We start from the raw sequence: 21,178 nt of genomic DNA, 5'->3' as shown, positions 1-21,178 counted from the left end.
CCCCTCCCCATTCCAGGCCTCCAGGTGGGAGTGGAAGCGGCTGAAGGCGAAGACCCCCAAAAATGGGCCCCCCCCTTGCCCTCGGCTGGGCCACAGCTTCTCCCTGGTGGGCAACAAGTGTTACCTGTTTGGGGGGCTGGCCAACGACAGCGAGGACCCCAAAAACAACATCCCCCGGTATGGGGCACCCCAAAACCCCAGGGCACCCCAAAACCTCGGGGGCGCCCCAAAAACCCCGGGAATCAGTGGGGGGAGGGGGCTTGGGGCTGGATTGGGGGCACTTGGGGGGGTGGGGTGAAGCTGAAACATTGGGGTCGTTTTTAGGGGGCACCCCAAAAACCCCGGGGGCACCCCAAAAACCCCAGGGTACCCCAAAACCTCCGGGGATAACTGGAGGGGGCTTGGGGCTGTTTTGGGGGCACACAGGGATTTTTGGGGGGCATGGGGTGAGCCTGAAACATTGGGATCACCTTTAGGGGGCACAGGGACCTTTGAAGGTGCACCCCAAAACCCTGGGGACACCCCAAAACCTTGGGAATAGGATTGGGATTTGGGGACATTCCCCATCTTTGGGGGACACAGGAGTGACCCCAAAACTTTGGGGTCATTTTTAGGTGGACTCAGGGATCCCTGGCAGGGGCACAGGTGACACTGGCACCGTTCTGGGTGCATTTTAGGGGATTTAAGAACTCTTTTGGGGCTGTTCTACATTCCCAAAACCCTTCCTGACTTTGTGAACCACCTGCACACCTGGGCACAGGTGACACTGGGGCCATCCTGGCTGCGTTTTAGGGGATTTGAGGACCCTCCCATACTCCCAACCACCTTTTTTATGGCAGTCCCACACATCCAAGCACCCTTTTAGGATTTTTTTGGGGTGTCCAGACCTTCTTCATCCCCTCCCCAGATACCTGAACACCTGCACACCTGGGCACAGGTGACATTGGCACCACCCTGGGCACATTTTATGGGATTTAAGGGATCTTATGGTGCAATCCCATATCTCCCACACTCTTTTAGGATAGTCTCATATATTCAAACACACTTTTAGGATTTTTTTGGGGTCTCCTGACTTTCTGGACCCCCTCCCCACATACCTAAACCAACTGCACACGTGGGCACAGGTATCTTTGGGACCACCCTGGGCACGTTTTATGGCATTTAAGGGACCTTTGAGGGCAATCCTACATATCCAAACACCCTTTTAGGATTTTTTTGGGGTGTCCAGACCTTCTTAATCCCCTCCCCAGATACCTGAACACCTGCACACCTGGGCACAGGTGACACTGGGGCCATCCTGGCTGCATTTTATAGGATTTAAGAGATCTTTTAGGGCAATCCCGTATCCTCGACCACCTTTTTTAAGCCAGTCCCACACATCCAATCACCCTTTTAGGATTTTATTGGGGTGTCCAGACCTTCTTACTCCTCTCTCTAGATATTTGAACACCTGCACACCTGAGCACAGGTGACACTGAACACATTTTATGGCATTTAAGGACCTTTTAGGGCAATCCCATATTTCAACCACCTTTTTTTAAGCCAGTCCCGCACATCCAATCACCCTTCTAGGATTTTTTATAGGATCCCCTGACCCCCTATCCCTTTTCCCCAGGTACCTGAACGACCTGTACGTGCTGGAGCTGCGCCCAGGCTCGGGGGTGCTGGCCTGGGACATCCCCATCACCTACGGGGTGCTGCCCCCTCCCCGGGAATCCCACACGGCCGTGGTGTACACGGAGCGCGACGGGCGGCGCTCGCGCCTCGTCATCTACGGGGGCATGAGCGGCTGCAGGCTGGGCGATTTGTGGACCTTGGATATTGGTACGGGGGGATTTGGGGTATTTTTAGGGGTTTTGTGGGGTTTTATGGGGTTTTGGGGGGTTTTAGGGGATTTGAGGGTCAGGGGAGTAAGGGGTAGTTAGAGTTACATGGGAGATTGACATCTACGGGGACATGAGTGGCTGCAGGTTGGGCGATTTGTGGACCTTGGATATTGGTATGGGGGGATTTGGGGTATTTTTAGGGGTTTTGTGGGGTTTTATGGGGTTTTGGGGGGGTTTTAGGGGATTTGAGGTCAGGGGAGTAAGGGGTAGTTAAGGTTACTGGGAGATGTCATCTATGGGGGCATGAGCGGCTGCAGGCTGGGGGATTTGTGGACTTTGGATATTGGTATGGAGGGATTTGGGGGTTTTGGGGTTTTTTGAGGGTTTTGTGGAGTTTTGGAGGGTTTAGTGGGGTTTTGGGGGGGTTTTAGAGGTTTTGGGGTCAGGGGAATGGAGGGCAGTGAGGGTTACTGGGAGATGTTGTCATCTATGGGGGAATGAGCAGCTGCAGGCTGGGGGATTTGTGGACTTTGGATATTGGTATGGGGGGATTTGGGGTTTTGGGGGTTTTTGGGGGTTTTGTGGGGTTTGGAAAGGTTTTGTGGGGTTTTGGGGTCAAAGAAGTGAGAGGTGTAGTGAGAGACATTGGGGAACATTGACATCTACGGGGGCATGAGCGGCTGCAGGCTGGGGATTTGTGGACCTTGGATATTGGTACGGGGGGATTTGGGGTTTCTTGGGGGGTTTTGTGGGGTTTTATGGGGTTTTGGGGGGGTTTTAGGGGATTTGAGGTCAGGGGAGTAAGGGGTAGTTAAGGTTACTGGGAGATGTCATCTATGGGGACATGAGCGGCTGCAGGCTGGGGGATTTGTGGACCTTGGATATTGGTATGGGGGGATTTTGGGTATTTTTAGGGGTTTTGTGGGGTTTTATGGGGGTTTTGTGGGGTTTGGAGGGGTTTTGGGGTCAAAAAAGTGAGAGGTAGTGAGAGACATTGGGGAATGTTGACATCTACGGGGGCATGAGCGGCTGCAGGGTGGCGGATTTGTGGACATTGGATATTGGTTCAGGGGATTTGGGGGGATTTTGGGGTTTTTAGGGGATTTGGGGTCTGGGGGATACGGGTGACATAACAGAATAAGGGACTCAGAGGGAGTTTTTCTCACATCTTGCAGAGTTTTGGGGCTGTTCCTTACATTTTCAGTGGGTTTGGGGTTGTTTCCTCCTTACGTTTTGGGGTCATTTCCTCCTCACATTTTGGGGTCGATTCCTCACATTTTGGGGCCGTTTTCTCACATTTTGGGGCAATTTCCTCACTTTTTGGGGGTTTCCAGAGACGCTGACCTGGAACAAACCGAGCCTGAGTGGGGTCGCTCCCCTCCCCCGCAGCCTCCACTCGGCCACCACCATCGGCAACAAGTGAGTCTGGGGGCGACCCCCTCCCCAAAAAGAACCTCCCCAAATCCCCTCCTGACCCCCCCCCTTTATCCTGAGGGGGTCCCTTTGTGTCCCTGTCCCCACCCCGGGGGGGTTGAGGTCCTTAGTGGGGGGGGTTATTTATTTTATTAATTAATATGGGTGGTCTCGTGACCCCCTCAAAGATGAAAATTTTGGGGGGTGGGGGTCTCTGGGTGTCCCCCTGACCCCCCTAACCTCTTGATCCCCCCAGGATGTACGTTTTTGGGGGGTGGGTGCCCCTGGTGATGGATGACGTGAAGGTGGCGACGCACGAGAAGGAGTGGAAGTGCACCAACACCCTGGCCTGCCTGAACCTGGGTGAGGAGGGGGCTCGGGACCCCCAAAACTGACCCCAAATCCACCCTAAAACCCCCCAAACCCACCCTGAAACACCCAAATCTCAGCCTGGGTGAGGAGGGGGTTTGGGACCCCCAAAAACTGACCCAAATCCACCCTAAAACCCCCCTGAATACTCCCTCAAATCCTCCCAAACCCCTCCCCACTTTCCCCAAATCCCCCCAAACCTCCCCAGACTCGATGGCCTGGGAGCCCCTGGTGCTGGAGCCACTGGAGGACCCCCCGAACCCCTCCCCAAATTCCCCCAAACCCCTCCCCAAGCCCCCAGACCCCTCTGTGACCCCCCCCAAACCCCCCCGTTTTTGCCCCCCCCAGACTTGGCCTGGGAGCCCCTGGTGCTGGAGACCCTGGAGGAACCCCCAGATCCTCCCTAAACCCCTCCCCAAATTCCCCCAGACCCCTCCCCGAGCCCCCAGACCCCTCTGTGACCCCCCCAAACCCTCTGTGACCCCCCAGACTCGATGGCCTGGGAGCCCCTGGTGCTGGAGACCCTGGAGGACAACGTGCCGCGGGCTCGCGCCGGGCACTGCGCCGTGGCCATCGCCACCCGCCTCTACATCTGCGACGGCAGGCCTGGAACCGGTGTGCTGGACCTGGTACCGGACAGGTGAGGCCTGGAAAACAACCAGGTGTGCTGCAAGGACCTGTGGTACGAACCTGGGACTGGGAGTCTTGAGGCTGGAGGTCTGGAGCTGGGGGCTGCAAGGCCTGGGACGAGACAGGTGATTGGGGGGCTGCAAGGACCTGTGGTACCTGGAGACAGGTGAGTCTGGGGGGGGCTGCAAGGACCTGGGGGTCTTGGGGGGGGCTGCAAGGACCTGTGGTACCTGGAGACAGGTGAGTCTGGGGGGGCTGCAAGGACCTGGGGGTCTTGAGGGGGCTGCAAGGGCCTTTGGTACCTGGAGACAGATGAGTAACCCAGGTGTGACAAAGGTGTCACCTAGCTCTATCCCAGGTTTCGCTTAGGTGTGACACAGGTGTAACTGAGGTGTCACCCAGGTGAGATATGAGTGGTATGGGTGTACCCAGGTGTACCCAGGTGTGATAGGAGTGGTACAGGTGTACCCCAGGTGTACCTACCTGTACTCCAGGTGTACCCCAGGTGTACCTACCTCTACTCCAGGTGTACCCCAGGTGTACCCACCTGTACCCAGGTGTACCCAGGTGTGATAGGAGTGGTACAGGTGTACCCACGTGTACCCAGGTGTACCCCAGGTGTACCTACTGCAGTGTACTCCCAGGTGTACCCAGGTGTGATAGGAGTGGTACAGGTGTACCCACCTGTACCCAGGTGTACCCCAGGTGTGATAGGAGTGGTACAGGTGTACCCACGTGTACCCAGGTGTACCCCAGGTGTAGCCAGGCGTACCCACCTGTACCCAGGCGTACCCCAGGCCTACCCACGTGTACCCCAGGTGTACGCAGGTGTACCCCAGGTGTACCCCAGGTGTACTCAGGTGTACCCCAGGTGTACCCCAGGTGTACCCCAGGTGTACCCCAGGTGTACCCAGCTGTCCCCTCTCCCCTCAGAGCGCCCACCTGCGCCGGGCCGCGTGCAGCTGGTGCGTGCCAACACCACGTCGCTGGAGGTGAGCTGGGGCGCGGTGCCCACGGCCGACTCGTACCTGCTGCAGCTGCAGAAGTACGAGCTGCCCGCCGCGCCCGCGCCGCCGCCCGTGCCCTCGGTGCCCGCCAACCCCCCCAAGAGCCCCGCGCCCGCCGCGCCCGCGCCGCCGCCCGCGCCCCCCGCCCTTGCCCCAGCTGTGGGGGCGTGGGGCTCACCCTGCTGCCCCCGCCCGCCGCGCCCCCCAACCCGCCGGCGTCACCGCCGCCGCCGTGGGCACGGCGGGCACGGCGGCGGGCGCGGCCGGTGGTGGCACCGCGGGGGTGGCGGCGGTGGCAGCGGCAGCGGGGACGGCGGGAGGGGCGGTGGCAGCGCCCCCCGGTGCCACCCTGCAGGTGCTGCCGGCGGCCGGGGGGGCAACGGCGGCGGCGGCCGGTGGAGGTGCCACGGCAGGGAGGGCACCCGGTGAGTGACAAGGGGGGTGTTGGGGACATTGGGGGACATGTGGGGGGGTGATGGGGACATTGGGGGGTATTGGGGCCATGCTGAGGTAATTGGGGGCATTTGGGAATGGGGACATTGGGGGGGATATTGGGGACATGATGAGGGTAATTGGGGACATTATGGGAATGGGGACATTGGGGGGGATACTGGGGACATTGTGGGAATGGGGACATTGGGGACATGGGGGGAGGTGGAGACATTGGGGACATTGAGGGGGACATTGGGGACATTGTGGGAGGGAGGAATGGGGACATGGGCGGGGAATGGGGACATTGGTGGGAGACATTAGGGACATGGGGGGAGATGGGGACATAGGGGACATTGTTGGGAGGGGAAATGTGGACATGGGGGGAAATGGGGACACTGGGGACACAGGGGAGGCAGAGATGGGGACGTTGGGAAAGGGTGACATTGCAGGGGACGTTGGGGACATTGGGGAGGACATGGTGGGGCAGGGATGAGGACATTGGAGACATGGGGGGACACTGGGGACATTAGGGGGGACATTGGGATAGGGGGAACACTGAGAGGGACAGGAAGGTGACAGGGGATGTCCCTGGGTATCCCTGACCCCTCTGTCCCCTGGCAGGTGTCCCAGCGGTGCTGAAGGTGACCGGTCCCCCTGCGGCCACCGCGGGGCCACCGCTGGTGACCGTGCGCTCTGCCGGGCCCGGCAAGGCCCCGGTGACGGTGACATCGCTGCCCGCCGGCGTCAGGATGGTGGTGCCCACCCAGAGCCCCCAGGGCACGGTGAGAGCGGGGACACCTGGGGGGACAGGTGGGGGACATGGGGAGGGGACACGGGGAGGAGACATGGGGGTGGTTGGGGACAGAGGGAGGGAGCACAGAGGGTCCTGCGGGGATACTGGGGACACAGGTGTGACACAGGTGAGCCCCAGGTGACTCAGGTGTGACACAGGTGGTACCTGGGTGTCACCTTGCTGTCCCAGGTGGCCTCAGGTGTACCCCAGGTGTGATCAGGTGCCCCTAGCTGTCCCTAGGTGTGAGCAGGTGTGACCTGGTGCCCCCCAGATGTGCTCAGTTGTGTTCCCAGCTGTCCCCAGGTGTGCTCAGGTGTCCCCCCAGATGTGCCCCTAACTGTGCCCAGGTGTGCTCACATGTGCCCCCAGGTGTGCTCAGGTTGTCCCTAGCTGTCCCCAGGTGTGCTCAGGTGCCCCCCCAGCAGTCCCCAGGTGTCCCCAGCAGTCCCTAGCTGTCCCCAGGTGTGCTCAGGTGACCCCCCCTGCAGTCCCCAGATTTGTCCAGGTGTTCCCAGCTGTCCCCAGGTGTGCTCAGGTATCCCCAGATGTGCCCAGGTGTCCCCAGGTGTGCTCAGGTGTGCTCAGGTGCCACCCCAGCAATCCCCAGCTGTTCCCAGGTGTGCTCAGGTGCCACCCCAGCAATCCCCAGCTGTCCCCAGGTGTGCTCAGGTGTCTCCCCAGCTGTCCCCAGGTGTGCTCAGGTGTCTCCCCAGCTGTCCCCAGGTGTCCCCAGCTGTGCTCAGGTGTCTCCCCAGCTGTCCCCAGCTGTGCTCAGGTGTCCCCCCAGGTGTCCCCAGGTGTCCCCAGGTGTGCTCAGGTGTCTCCCCAGCTGTCCCCAGCTGTGCTCAGGTGTCCCCCCAGGTGTCCCCAGGTGTGCTCAGGTGTGCTCAGGTGTCTCCCCAGCTGTCCGCAGGTGTGCTCAGGTGTCTCCCCAGGTGTCCCCAGCTGTGCTCAGGTGTCTCCCAGCTGTCCCCAGCTGTCCCCAGGTGTCTCCCCAGGTGTCCCAGGTGTGCTCAGGTGTGTCCCCCCCCCGCAGGTGATCGGCAGCAGCCCCCAGATGAGCGGCATGGCCGCTCTGGCCGCAGCGGCCGCGGCCACCCAGAAGATCCCGCCGGCCTCGGCGCCCACCGTGCTCAGCGTCCCCGCGGGGGCCACCATCGTCAAGACGGTGGCTGTCACCCCGGGGCCACCACCCTGCCCGCCACCGTCAAGGTGGCCTCGTCACCTGTCATGGTAGGGGACACTGCGGGGGCTTGGGTGGCGCTGGGGGGTGTCGTTGTCACCGTGGTGTCACCAGGGCTTGGGTGGCACTGGGGGGATTTGGTGAGGTCATGCCATGGCAGTGTCATTGTCACCGTGGTGTCACCAGGGTTTGAGTGACCTGGGGTGGCACTGGGTGACTCGATGTGACCCCGTGGTATCACTGGCGGGGGCTTGAGGGGGTCACTGGGGTGACACCGGGTGACTCAAGGTGACCCTGGGTGTCACCAGCAGCCTTGTGGGTGTCCCCACACTGTCCCCACAACATCCCCACCATGTCCCCTCAATCTCCCCACTGTGTCCCCACCATGTCCCTGTGACGTCCCACAATGTCCCCTTAATCTCCCCACCATGTCCCCATGAGAGTCCCCATCGTGTCCCCACATGTCCCCGCCATGTCTGCACCATTGTCACTACTCTGTCCCCTCAATCTCCCCATAATGTCCCCGTGTGTCCCTTCAATGTCCCCACACTGACCCCTCAATGTTTTCACAATGTCCCCATGCTGTCCCTATGCTGTCCCCTCAGTCCCCACGCTGTCCCCACACTGTCCCCTCAATGACCCCTCAATGTCCCCATGTTGTCCCCACCATGTCCCCACAATGTTGTGCTATCCCCACAATGTCCCCACACCGTCCCCAAAATGTTGCCTCAACGTCTCCTCAATGTCCCCACATTGTCCCTTCAGTGTCCCGTCAGTGTCCCCACAATGTCCCTACACATCCCCTCAATGTCTCCACAATGACCCCACGCTGTCCCTTCAATGTCCCCACCATGTCCCCACGCTGTCCCCACGCTGTCCCCACCACGTCCCACCACGTCCCCACGCTGTCCCCACAATGTCCCTGTGCTGTCCCCATGCTGTCCCCTCAATGTCCCTACAATGTCCCCACACTATCCGTTTAAGGTCCCACCATGTCCCCGTGCTGTCCCCTCAATGTCCCCGTGCTGTCCCCACAATGTTGCCACAATGTCCCCACACTATCCGTTTAAGGTCCCCCCGTGTCCCCACTCTGTCCCTGTGCTGTCCCCACCACGTCCCCACGCTGTCCCCACAACTGTCCCCTCAATGTCCCCCCAGGTGAGCAACCCAGCCACGCGCATGCTGAAGACGGCGGCCGCCCAGGTGGGCACGGCGGGGGCGTCCCCCGCGGCCACCAACGCGGCCACCAGGCCCATCATCACCGTGCACAAGTCGGGGACGGTGACAGTGGCCCAGCAGGCCCAGGTGGTCACCACCGTGGTCGGAGGGGTCACCAAGACCATCACGCTGGTCAAGAGCCCCATCTCCGTGCCAGGGGGCAGCGCCCTGGTGAGGGGACACCTTTGGGGACAGGGGGGACATTGGGGGGGACACGGGTTTGGGGACATTGGGAGTGTGGGGACATTGGGGGGACACGGGTTTGGGGACATTGGGAGTGTGGGGACATTGGGGGGACACGGGTTTGGGGACATTGGGAGTGTGGGGACACCTTTGGGGACATTGAGGGGGACATGGGTTTGGGGACATTGGGAGTGTGGGGACACCTCTGGGGACATTGAGGGGGACATGGGTTTGGGGACATTGGGAGTGTGGGGACACCTTTGGGGACATTGAGGGGGACACGGGTTTGGGGACATTGGGAGTGTGGGGACACCTTTGGGGACATTGAGGGGGACACGGGTTTGGGGACATTGGGAGTGTGGGGACACCTCTGGGAACAGGGGGGACATTGGGTGGGACGCGGGTTTGGGGACATTGGGAGTGTAGGGACACCTTTGGGGACAGGGGGGACATTGGGGAGGGGACACAGATGGGGAGGACATGGGTTTGGGGACAGTGGGTGGGACATGGGTTTGGGGACAGAGGGGACAGTGAGTTGGGGACAGGGGGACAGTGGGGGGGAGTGGGGACAGGAGTTTGGGGACATTGAGGGGGGTAGGAACACCGGTTTGGGGACAGGGGGGACATTGGGGGATAGGGACACAGATTTGGGGCCTCTGGGGGTGTGGGGACCCCAGTTTGGGGACAAAGGGGATGCTGGGAGGGTGGGGACACAGATTTGGAGGGAGGGACACAGATTTGGGGGGTCTCTGACCCACCCTGGGCCCCCCCAGATCTCCAACCTGGGCAAGGTGATGTCGGTGGTGCAGACGAAACCCGTGCAGAGCTCGGCTGTCACCGGGCAGGCCTCGAGTGGCCCTGTCACCCAGATCATCCAGGTGACACCCCAAACCCAAAATTACCCCAAAACCACCCCAAAATCCCCCAAATCTCTGAGACCTCTCAGGCCCCCGAGTCTCTGACCAAAATTCACTGACCATTGCTCCCCTGAGTGACCACTCCTAAGTGACCACTCTCTCTTGAGTGACCCCCCCCGAGTGACCACCTCCCCAAGTGACCACTCCCCGAGTGACTACTCCCCCGAGTGACCACTCCCCAAGTGACTACCCCCCTGAGTGACCACTCTCCTGACTGACCATTCACCCTGAGTGACCCCCCCCAAATGACCACCCCTCTGTCTGACCCCTCCCCTGAATGACCACTCCCCCGAGTGACCCTCCCCGAGTGACCACCCCCCTGACTGTCCCTTCCCCTGAGTGACCAACCCCCTGAGTGACCCCTCCGAGTGACCACTCCCCTTAGTGACCATTCACCCTGTGACCCCCCCAAGTGACCACTCCCCCAAGTGACACCCTCCCCCAACTGACCACTCCCCCGAGTGACCCCCCCCCTGAGTGACCCCTCCCCAAGTGACCACCCCCTGAGTGACCACTCCTCCAACTGACGCCCCCGAGTGACCCCCCCCCGAGTGACCCCCCCCCCCCGAGTGACCCCTCTGTCCCCCCCACAGACCAAGGGTCCCCTGCCTGCGGGGACCATCCTGAAGCTGGTGACGTCGGGGGAGGGGAAGCCCACCACCATCCTGACCAGCACGCAGGCGGGGACGGGGGCGGCCAAGCCCCCCACCATCCTGGGCATCAGCAGCGTGTCCCCCAGCACCACCAAGCCCGGGACCACCACCAAAACCATCCCCATGTCAGCCATCATCACCCAGTCGGGGGCTACCGGTGAGTGAGACCCCTCCCCAAATTACCCTGAGACCCCCAAACCATCCCTGACCTCCCTGCGACCCGCGAACCATCCCTGACCTTCCTAAGACCCCCAAACATCCCCCCTGACCCCACCCCTGGGACCACCACCATCATCAAAACCCATCCCCATGTCAGCCATCATCACCCAGTCGGGGGCTACCGGTGAGTGAGACCCCTCCCCAAATTACCCTGAGACCCCCAAACCATCCCTGACCTCCCTGCGACCCGCGAACCATCCCTGACCTTCCTAAGACCCCCAAACCCCCCGAGACCCCCACCAAAATCATCTCCACGTTGGCCATCATCACCCAGTCAGTGAGTGAGACCCCTCCCCAAATTACCCTGAGACCCCCAAACCATCCCTGACCTCCCTGAGACCCCCGAACCATCCCTGACCTTCCTAAGACCCCCAAACATCCCCCCTGACCCCACCCCTGGGACCACCACCATCATCAAACCCATCCCCATGTCAGCCATCCTCACCCAGTCAGTGAGTGAGACCCCTCCCCAAATTACCCTGAGACCCCCAAACCCCCCGAGACCCCCACCAAACCCATCCCCATGTCAGCCATCATCACCCAGTCGTGGGCTACCGGTGAGTGAGACCCCTCCCCAAATTACCCTGAGACCCCCAAACCATCCCTGACCTCCCTGAGACCCCCAAGCCCCCTGAGACCCTCACCAAAACCATCTCCATGTCAGCCATCATCACCCAGTTGGTGAGACCCCTCCCCAAATTACCCTGAGACCCCCGAACTCCCCCATCCTCCCAATCCTCCATCACCACCCTGTCAGGGGCCACCAGTGAGTGACAGGGGGTGACCCCTGTGTCCCTGTCACCCTGCTGACCCCGCCCCGTGTCCCCAGGTGTCACCAGCAGCCCTGGGATCAAGTCCCCCATCACCATCATCACCACCAAGGTGATGACCTCGGGCACCGGGACCCCCGCCAAGATCATCACAGCTGTCCCCAAGCTGGGCGGGGGACACGGCCAGCAGGGCGTGACACAGGTGAGGGCACACCTGGGGACACCGGGAACACCTGGGGACACCTTAACCCTCCCCCGGGAACACCTGAAATCTGCGCTGGGGACACCTGGGGACACCTGAACCACCCGGGGGACACCTGGGGACACCTGAACCCCGCCCTGGGGACACCTGAACCACCCTGGGGACACCTGAGATTGGGGGAGTTGAAGGACAATGGAGGGGACAGGGGAGGGGTCACATGGGGAGGGGTTGGGGACACAGGGGTGGGGTCAGACGAGGGTTTGGTGACACTGGGGACACCGGGGTGGGGTCAGACAATGGTTTGGTGACACTGGGGACACCGGGGTGGCGTCAAATGAGGGGTTGGGGACACCGGTGGGATCACCTGAGGGGTTGGGGACATTGATGACAGTGGCGAGGGGGGGTTTGGTGACACCAGTGAGGAGTCCCAGCCCCGAGGGTGTCCAGGTGACAGCGGTGTCCCCGTGTCCCCCAGGTGGTGCTGAAGGGAGCCCCGGGACAGCCGGGGACCATCCTGAGGACGGTGCCCATGGGGGGGGTCCGGCTGGTCACCCCCGTCACCGTCTCGGCCGTCAAGCCCACGGTGACCACCCTGGTGGTCAAGGGCACCACCGGTGAGTTGGGGTCACTCTGGGGTCATTGGGTCACCTTTGGGTCATTGGGGTGACCACCCTGGTGGTCAGGGACACCACTGGTGAGTGGGGTCACTCTGGGGTCATTGGGTCACTTCTGGGTCACTGGGGTGGCCACCCTGGTGGTCAAGGGCACCTCTGGTGAGTTGGGGTCACTCTGGGGTCATTGGGCCATCCAGGGGTCACTGGGGTGGTCACTTGTGGTCAAGGGCACCAGTGGTGGGGGTGGGGAGGTACCAGGGGGGGTCACTGAGAGGTCACTGGAGGGGTCATTGGGGTCACCGTGGGGACACTGAGGTGGCCACCCTTGTGGTCAGGGGTACCACTGGGTGGGTGGAGGGGTCGTGGGGACAGTAGGGGGACACCAGGAGGTCACTTGGCAGGGGTCAGTGTCACCACATCACAGGGGGGGTCACTGTGGCACTACGGCGTCACTTTGGGGTCACTTTGGGGTCACTGTGGCACCACGGGGTCACTTTGTGGTCACTTTGCTGAACGGTCACTCACTGTCCTCATGTCCCTGGCAGGTGTGACCACGCTGGGGACGGTGACAGGGACAGTGTCCACCAGCCTGGCCGGGGGGGCAGGTGGCCACAGTGCCACAGCCTCGCTGGCCACACCCATCACCACCCTGGGGACAATCGCCACCCTGTCCAGCCAGGTCCTGAACCCTGCGGCCATCACGGCCACCGCGGCCGGGGGTGGCCTGGGGACACCGACCATCACCATGCAGGTGAGGGGACACTGGGGACAGAGGGGACGGGGGGGCTGGGGACACTGACCATCACCATGCAGGTGAGGGGACACTGGGGACATTGGGAACAGGGGGGACTGGGGACACTGACCATCACCATGCAGGTGAGGGGACATTGGGGACACAGGGGACATCTGTGTTGTCCCCAAATGCAGCTCAGCCCCAGCCGTGCTGCTGACAGGAGCGGGGAGGGGACACACAGGAATTTGGGGTGACACAAAGGAGGAGGGTCACAGAGATTTGAGGCTGGGGGTGGGTGGGGGCGCTGTCAGTGCTCAGTGCCACCTCCCCTGACCCCCGCTTGGGGACACAGCCGGTGTCCCAGCCCACGCAGGTGACACTGATCACCACACCCAGCGGCGTGGAGGCCCAGCCCGTCCACGACCTCCCCGTGTCCATCCTGGCGTCCCCCACGGCCGAAGGTCCCCCCGCGGCCACCTCGGGGGGTGGCAGCCTGGCCGAGCCCCCCCCTGCCGAGGCCACCCCGGGCACCGTCACCCTGGTGTGCTCCAACCCCCCCTGCGAGACCCATGAGACCGGCACCACCAACACGGCCACCACCAGCCTGGTGGCCAACGTGGGGACAGGGGGGGGACAGCTGCAGCTGCTCTGCGAGGACACGGGCGGGGGGACGGCGGTGGCGGCGCCCCCCCGGGCCTGCTCCAACCCCCCCTGCGAGACCCACGAGACGGGGACCACCAACACCCCCACGGCGGCGGGGACAGTGGGGACAGCACGCTTGGGGACACCCGGGGGACCGCCCTGCCCCACGCAGCAGACGGTGGCCACGGGGACGACGATGACGGCGCGGTTGTGTCCCCCCGAAGGCGGTGGTGGTGGTGGCACCGGTGTCACCGGTGTCACCTCGTGCCAAACGCAGGAGGCAGCCCCGTGCCAAACGCCCTGGGGACAGCCTGAGGTGGGGACGGCCACCGGGGCCACCACCACCAGCTGTGAGACCCCCGTGGGGACACGGCTGTGTGCCAACCCCCCCTGCGAGACCCACGAGACGGGGACAACCAACACGGTGACAGTGACAGGGTCACAGCTCTGCTCCAACCCCCCCTGTGAGACGCACGAGACAGGGACAACCAACACGGTGACAGTGACAGGGTCACAGCTCTGCTCCAACCCGCCCTGTGAAACCCACGAGACGGGGACAACCAACACGGTGACAGTGACAGGGTCACAGCTCTGCTCCAACCCCCCCTGCGAGACCCACGAGACGGGGACAACCAACACGGTGACAGTGACAGCACCAAGGCCACCCTGCTCCAATCCTCCCTGCGAGACCCACGAGACGGGGACAACCAACACGGTGACAACCACGGGGACACGGCTCTGCTCCAACCCCCCGTGTGAGACCCACGAGACGGGGACAACCAGCACGGTGACAACCACGGGGACACGGCTCTGCTCCAACCCCCCGTGTGAGACCCACGAGACGGGGACAACCAGCACGGCCACCACCACCACGGCCACCTCGCGCCCCCCGCCCGAGTCGGGGACAGCGGTGCCACCGCCTCGAGGTGTCCCCCCCTGCTCCAACCCCCCCTGCGAGACCCACGAGACGGGGACGACCAACACGGTGACAACGACATCGTCACAGCTCTGCTCCAACCCCCCCTGCGAGACCCACGAGACCGGGACCACCAACACGGCCACCACGGCCACCGCGGGCTCCCGGCCGGGTGACACCACCACGGCCACCAGCGCTGCCACCGCCGCCACCTCCTCCAGCACGGGGGGGTCCCCGCCTTGTGCCAACCCCCCCTGCGAGACCCCCGAGAGCGGGACCACCAGCACGGCCACCAGAGCGGGGTCCTCACCCTGCCAGAGCCACCAGAGCGGGGCCACCAGCACGGCCACCACCGAGGGGGTGACACCGCCACCCCCGCCCTGTGCCACCGCCACCAGCCCCCCCCGCGCCTGCTCCAACCCCCCCTGCGAGACCCACGAGACGGGGACAACGGCCACGGCCACCACGGTCACCGCCAGCATGGGTGCCAGCCAAGGTGACCCCCAGATTGTCCCCAAATCATCCCCAAATCGTCCCCAAATCGTCCCCTGCTCCCTTACTTTGGGGTGGTCACCTCGCTGACCCCTCCCCTTGTCCCCACAGAGCCCCCCCCGCCGGCTGCCAACGGGCAGGGGGAGGGGGAGACCCCTCCCAGCGAGGGTGGGGGTCCCCCCGTGCCCCCCGGGACCCCCAGCCCCGGCCCCAGCGGCAGCGGGACCCCCCAGCCCCGGGCGGTCACCACGGTCACTCAGTCCACGCCAGCGCCGGGGCCGGCCGTGCCGGTGAGCGGCCTTGGGGACACTGGGGACACTGGGGAGGGGGTCTGGGGACAGTGGGGGGGGGGGTTGGGATACTGGGAGGGGGTGTTGGGGCATTGGAAGGGGGTTGGGGACATTAAAAGGGGGTTTGGGGACAGCGAGGGGGGGTGTTGGGGGTCAGTGGAAAAGAGTTTAGGCACGTCGGGGGGGGGTTGGGGACAGTGGGAGGGGTTTTGAGGACACTCGAGGGGGATTTGGGGACATTAAAAAGGGGGTTTGGGGACACTTGGAGGGGGTCTGGGAACATTGGGAGGGGGCTTGGGGACATTGTGGGGGGTTGGGGACACTGGGGGGTGCCCTCAGTGCCACCACCAAGCCCCCCATTTTGGGGGGGGGGGGGTGTCTCTATCTCTCCCCCCCCCCAACCCCCTTTCCTCTCCCCTCCCCCCCCCCAGACCATCTCGTCGCTGACCGAATCCCCCCCGGCACCCCCCGAGACCCCCCCAAGCACCGCCACCACCACTCCCACCCCTCCTGGAGACCCCCACCCAGCCCAGGACCCCTCCTCAGCCACCTCCCCGTCCCCCCCCGGGCCCGAGGCCGCCCCCTCCCACACCGGGGCCGAGCCCGGGGGGTCCCCGGAGCCGCTGGCCGTGGTGGTGCTGCCGCCGGCCGCCGCCGAGGGGGGCCCGGCCGAGGGGCTGGCGCTGCCCCCCGAGCTGCTGGCCGAGGCGGGGGGCGCGGGGGGACCCCCAGGGCTGACCCCCGAGGAGCTGGCGGTCACCGCGGCGGCCGAGGCGGCGGCGGCGGCTGCGGCCAGCGAGGAGGCGCAGGCCCAGGCTCTGGCCATCCAGGCCGTGCTGCAGGCTGCCCAGCAGGCTGTCATGGGTCAGTTTGGGGGGTCCTGGGGGGGTCTGGGGGGTCCTTGGGGGTGGTCACGGGGGTCTTGGTGGTCCCATGGTGGTGACCCCAGGCCCAGGCTCTGGCCATCCAGGCCGTGCTGCAGGCCACCCAGCAGGCTGTCATGGGTCAGTTTGGGGGGGTTTGGGGGGTCCTGATGGGGTCCTGGGAGGGTTTGGGGGTGATCACGGGGGTCTTGGTCCCATGGTGGTGACCCCAGGCCCAGGCTCTGGCCATCCAGGCCACAGAGCAGGCGGTCATGGGTCAGTTTGGGGAGGGTTTGGGGGGTCCTGGGGGGATTTTAGGGGGTCCTGGGGGATTTGGGGGGGGGGTCCTGGTGAGTTTGGGGGTGGTCACGGGGGTCTCAGTCCCGTGCTGGTGGTCCCATGGTTATGGGGGTCACACAGTGGTTGCCATGGTGACCCTAGTGACCCCACGGGGTGGATTTTGGGCTGACCCCAACACCCTGCCCCCACCCCTGACGTGTGTCCCCCCCCTCCCCACAGGGACATCGGAGCCGCTGGAGCCCGGCGAGCCCGGGGGGGGCCCCTCGGAGCTGGGGGGGGCCTTGGGGGTCTCGGAGGGGGCGGGGGGCGCGGGGGGGGCGCTGCCCCTGGTGCTCACCCAGCAGGACCTGGCGGCTCTGGTGCAGCACCAGCAGCACCTGGCCGAGGCTGGGACCCCCCCCGCGGCCCCCCCAGCGCCCCCCACCCCCGCCCCTCCCCCTCCCGCCCCCGCCGCCCCCCCCCAGGCGGCCGCGCCCCCTCCCCATTTGCCCACCGAGGCCTTGGCCCCCGCCGACAGCCTCAACGACCCCGCGGGTGACACCAACGGCCTGGGGGACCTGGGGACAGTGCCCGGGGGTGGCACCCCCGCCACCCTGCTGCCCCCCCCCGGCGACGGTGAGACACCACAGGGGGGGCTCTGGGGCTGGGACCCCCGCCCACGGCGATGGGGGAGGGGAGAGGGGTCCTTTGGGGGGTGGGTTTGGGATCCATGGGAGGGGCTATGACCCCTTAGGGGGCTCCCATTTTGAGAGGGGGGTTCTTTTAGGGGATGTTTATGGGGTGGGAGGGGTCCCATGGGGGATTTGGGGCCCCTGGGGGGGCACCCACAGAAGGGGGGACACCCAAATAGGGTCTGGGGGACACCCATGGGTGGGTTTGGGACCCTTTGGGGGGAGCACCCACGACAAGGAGCAGGGTTTGAGCCCCCACTGCTGACAGTGGGTTGGGTGAGGAATTCCAGGGGAGGTTTTAAAGCCCCCTCCCCAATATTTTGTGCCCCCCCCCACCCAGGCCTGGCCCCCTCGAGCGCCTTCGTGGCCCCCCCAGGCCCCACGGTGGCCCCCAGCCCCGCCAAGCTGCAGGCGGCTGCCGCCCTGGCCGAGGTGGCCAACGGCATCGAGAGCACCCCCGTGGTGAGTGGGGAGGGGAAATCTCCCTTGAAATCCCCCCCAAAATCCTCACAAACCCACCCAAAAACTCCCCAGAAATCCTCCTCCAAATATCCCCGAAATTCCCCTCGAAACCACCCAAAACCTGCCAGAAATTTCCCCAGAATCTCCCCCAAAAATCCCCCAATTTCCCACAAAATTCTCACAATATCCCCTGAAAAAATCCCCCCAAAATTCCCCCCAAAGAAATCCCCCGATTTCCCCCCCAAATTCCCTCTATTTCCCCCCATAAAATCCTGGCAATAATCCCCCCAATTCCCCCCAAGAAACCCCTGGATTTCCTCCAGAAATCCCTCCAATTTCCCCCCCAAAAATCCTCCCACAAAATCCCTAATTTTCCCCCCAAAAATTTTCCAATTTCCTCCTAAAAAATTCCCCCAAATTCCCCCCATAAAATCCCCAATTTTCCCCCCAAAAATTCCCCAATTCCCCCCTAAAATCTCCCAAGAAATCCCCTCAATTCCACCCCACAAAATCCCAGATTTTCCTCCTAAAAATTCTCCCAAATTCCCCCCAATAAAATCCCTAATTTCCCCCAAAACAATTCCCCAATTTCTTCCTAAAAAATTCCCTGAAATGACCCCAAATTCCCCCTCACAAAATCCCCAATTTCCTCCTAAAAAATTCCCCAATTCCTCCAAAAGTCTCCCATGAAATCCCCTCAATTTCCCCCTTGTAAAATCCCCAATTTTCCCCCTTAAAAATCCCCCCAAATTCCCCCCATAAAAACCCCAATTTTCCCCAAAAAATTCTCAAATTCCCTCCTAAAAAATCCCCCCAAATTCCCTCCATAAATTCCCCAATTTCCTTCTAAAAAATTCCCCAATTCCCCCAGAAGTCTCCCAAGAAATCCCCCCAATTTCACCCCAAAAATCCCCAATTTTCCCCCTTCAAAATCCCTCCATAAAATCCCCAATTTCCTTCTAAAAAATTCCCCAATTTCCCCCAAAAGTCTCCCTAGAAATCCCCTCAATTCCCCCCCTTAAAAATCCCCATTTTCCCCCCAAAAAATTCTCCAATTTCCTCCTAAAAATCCCCCCAAATTCCCCCCATAAATCCCCCAATTTCCTCCTAAAAAATTCCCCAATTCCCCCAAAAGTCTCCCATGAAATCCCCTCAATTTCCCCCTTGTGAAATCCCCAATTTTCCCCCTTAAAAATCCCCCCCAAATTCCCCCCATAAAATCCCCAATTTCCTCCTAAAAAATTCCCCAATTCCCCCAGAAGTCTCCCAAGAAATCCCCCCAATTTCACCCCCAAAAATCCCCAAAATGCCCCAATTTGCCCCAAATCCCCCCCGTGTGCAGAAGCCGGAGCCGGGGGCGCCGCCCAAGGCGCTGCCCAAGAAGGAGAACCAATGGTTCGACGTGGGCGTCATCAAGGGCACCACCATGATGGTCACCCACTACTTCCTGCCCCCCGAGGACGCGCCCCCCGCCGACGTGAGCCACCTGGGGACACGGGGACACACCTGGGGACACACCTGGGGACAGGGGGACACACCTGGGGACAACCCTGGGGACACGGGAACGCACCTGGGGACACGGGGACACACCTGGGGATGGCCATGGGGACACGGGAACGCACCTGGGGACACAGGGACACACCTGGAGACACGGGGACAGCCCTGGGGACACACCTGGGGACACGGGGACAGCCCTGGGGACACGGGGATGCACCTGGGGACATGGGGACACACCTGGGGACATGGGGACACACCTGGGGACACGGGGACACACCTGGGGACAGCCATGGGGACAGGGGGACACACCTTGGGACACAGGGACACACCTGGGGACACGGGGACACACCTGGGGATGGACATGGGGACACACCTGGGGACACACCTGGGGACACCAGGGACACACCTGGGGACACCCCTGGGTTCTCTGTCCCTACCGTGTCCCCACACTGTCCCCACGGGAGGAGGCCTCGGGGGTCCCAGGCGCTGTCCCCAATGTCCAGGGGGTTTCTCTGTCCATGTCCCCGGCTCTGGGAGGGTTCCTGTGTCCGTGTCCCCATATCCAGGGGGGTTTCTGTGTCTGTGTCCCCACGGTGTCCCCATGTCCCCGCAGGACGAGGCCTCGGGGGTCCCGGACCACTCCCAGCTGCGCCGCCAGGAGCTGCAGCCGGGCACGGCGTACAAGTTCCGCGTGGCCGGGCTCAACGCCTGCGGCCGCGGGCCCTTCTCGGAGCTGTCGGCCTTCAAAACCTGCCTGCCCGGCTTCCCGGGGGCACCCTGCGCCATCAAGATCAGCAAGGTGACCCCTGGCAGAGACCCCAGACCCATTAGAGGGACCCCAGACCCATAACAGAGACCCCTACCCATAGGGGAGCTCATAACATCAACCCAAACCCAACCTGACCTGACCCCATCCCTGCGTGGCTTCCTGGGGGCGCCCTGCGCCATCAAGATCAGCAAGGTGACCCCTGGTAGAGACCCCAGACCCATCACAGGGACCCCAGACCCATTACAGGGACCTCAGACCCATTACAGGGACCCCAGGCCATGGGGGAGCTCATAACATCAACTCCAAGCCAGCCCCCAGCCCCATCCCTGCCCGTCTTCCCGGGGGCGCCCTGCGCCATCAGCATCAGCAGGGTGACCCCAGGCCCACAGCAGGGACCCCAGACCCATTACAGGGACCCTCCTGTGTCCCCCCCATGTCCCTCAACTCTGTGTCACCTCCTGACCCATGTCCCCCCCCCCGTCTCTGCTTTCTCCCCTGACCCCCATGTCCCCCTGACCCTCTGTCCCCCCTGACCTCTGTGTCCCCTCTGACCCCCCCATCCCCCTGTGTTCCCCCTGAGCCCCTCATGTCCCCCATGCCCCCCAACCCCATGTCCCCTCTGTCTCCTCCATGTCCCCGTGTCCCCCCTGACCCTGTGTCCCCCCGACTCCTCCATGTCCCCCATGCCCCTCTGACCCCTGTGTCCCATCATGTCCCCCATGTCCCCCCCTGACGCCCCCATGCCCCCCTGACCCCGTGTCCCCTCTGTCCCCCTTGACCCCATGTCCCCTGTATCTCGCCATGTCCCTCTGTCCCCCTTGAGCCCCCATGTCCCTCTGTCCCCTCATGCCCCCCTGACCCCGTGTCCCCTCTGTCCCCTCTGTCCCCAGAGCCCCGACGGAGCGCACCTGACGTGGGAGCCGCCCTCGGTGACGTCGGGCCGCATCGCCGAGTACTCGGTGTACCTGGCCATCCAGGGGGGGCCCGGGGGGGGTCCCGAGGCCCGCGGGGGGGGGGCCCAGCTGGCCTTCATGAGGGTCTATTGCGGGCCCAGCCCCTCGTGCCTCGTGCCAGCCTCCAGCCTGGCCAGCGCCCACATCGACCACACCACCGG

General features: G+C 63.2%; 1 protein-coding gene across 1 annotated transcript in view; it reads left to right on the top strand.

The window, feature by feature from the left end:
* Positions 1-21,176, top strand: part of LOC108964320 (host cell factor 1-like) — a gene marked incomplete at its 3' end in the record, with an annotated part of 21,750 nt that extends 574 nt beyond the window's left edge. Inside the window, 24 exon segments of the mRNA XM_050984843.1 lie at positions 17-177; positions 1,616-1,824; positions 3,161-3,245; positions 3,496-3,602; positions 4,098-4,293; positions 5,161-5,404; positions 5,460-5,670; positions 6,299-6,459; positions 7,507-7,645; positions 7,648-7,703; positions 8,812-9,042; positions 9,828-9,932; positions 10,565-10,781; positions 11,673-11,815; positions 12,291-12,429; positions 12,975-13,180; positions 13,515-15,216; positions 15,324-15,502; positions 15,934-16,366; positions 16,885-17,280; positions 17,677-17,798; positions 19,141-19,275; positions 19,909-20,094; positions 20,955-21,176. Of these exon segments, the coding sequence (XP_050840800.1) occupies positions 17-177; positions 1,616-1,824; positions 3,161-3,245; positions 3,496-3,602; positions 4,098-4,293; positions 5,161-5,404; positions 5,460-5,670; positions 6,299-6,459; positions 7,507-7,645; positions 7,648-7,703; positions 8,812-9,042; positions 9,828-9,932; positions 10,565-10,781; positions 11,673-11,815; positions 12,291-12,429; positions 12,975-13,180; positions 13,515-15,216; positions 15,324-15,502; positions 15,934-16,366; positions 16,885-17,280; positions 17,677-17,798; positions 19,141-19,275; positions 19,909-20,094; positions 20,955-21,176 (5,985 nt within the window).
* Positions 21,177-21,178: the final 2 nt, after the last annotated feature.

Source organism: Serinus canaria, chromosome 25, assembly GCF_022539315.1.
Source record: "Serinus canaria isolate serCan28SL12 chromosome 25, serCan2020, whole genome shotgun sequence".
NCBI classification, from domain to species: domain Eukaryota; kingdom Metazoa; phylum Chordata; class Aves; order Passeriformes; family Fringillidae; genus Serinus; species Serinus canaria.
Note: the sequence above shows the minus strand (reverse complement) of the source record. Positions and strands in the feature narration are given on the sequence as shown.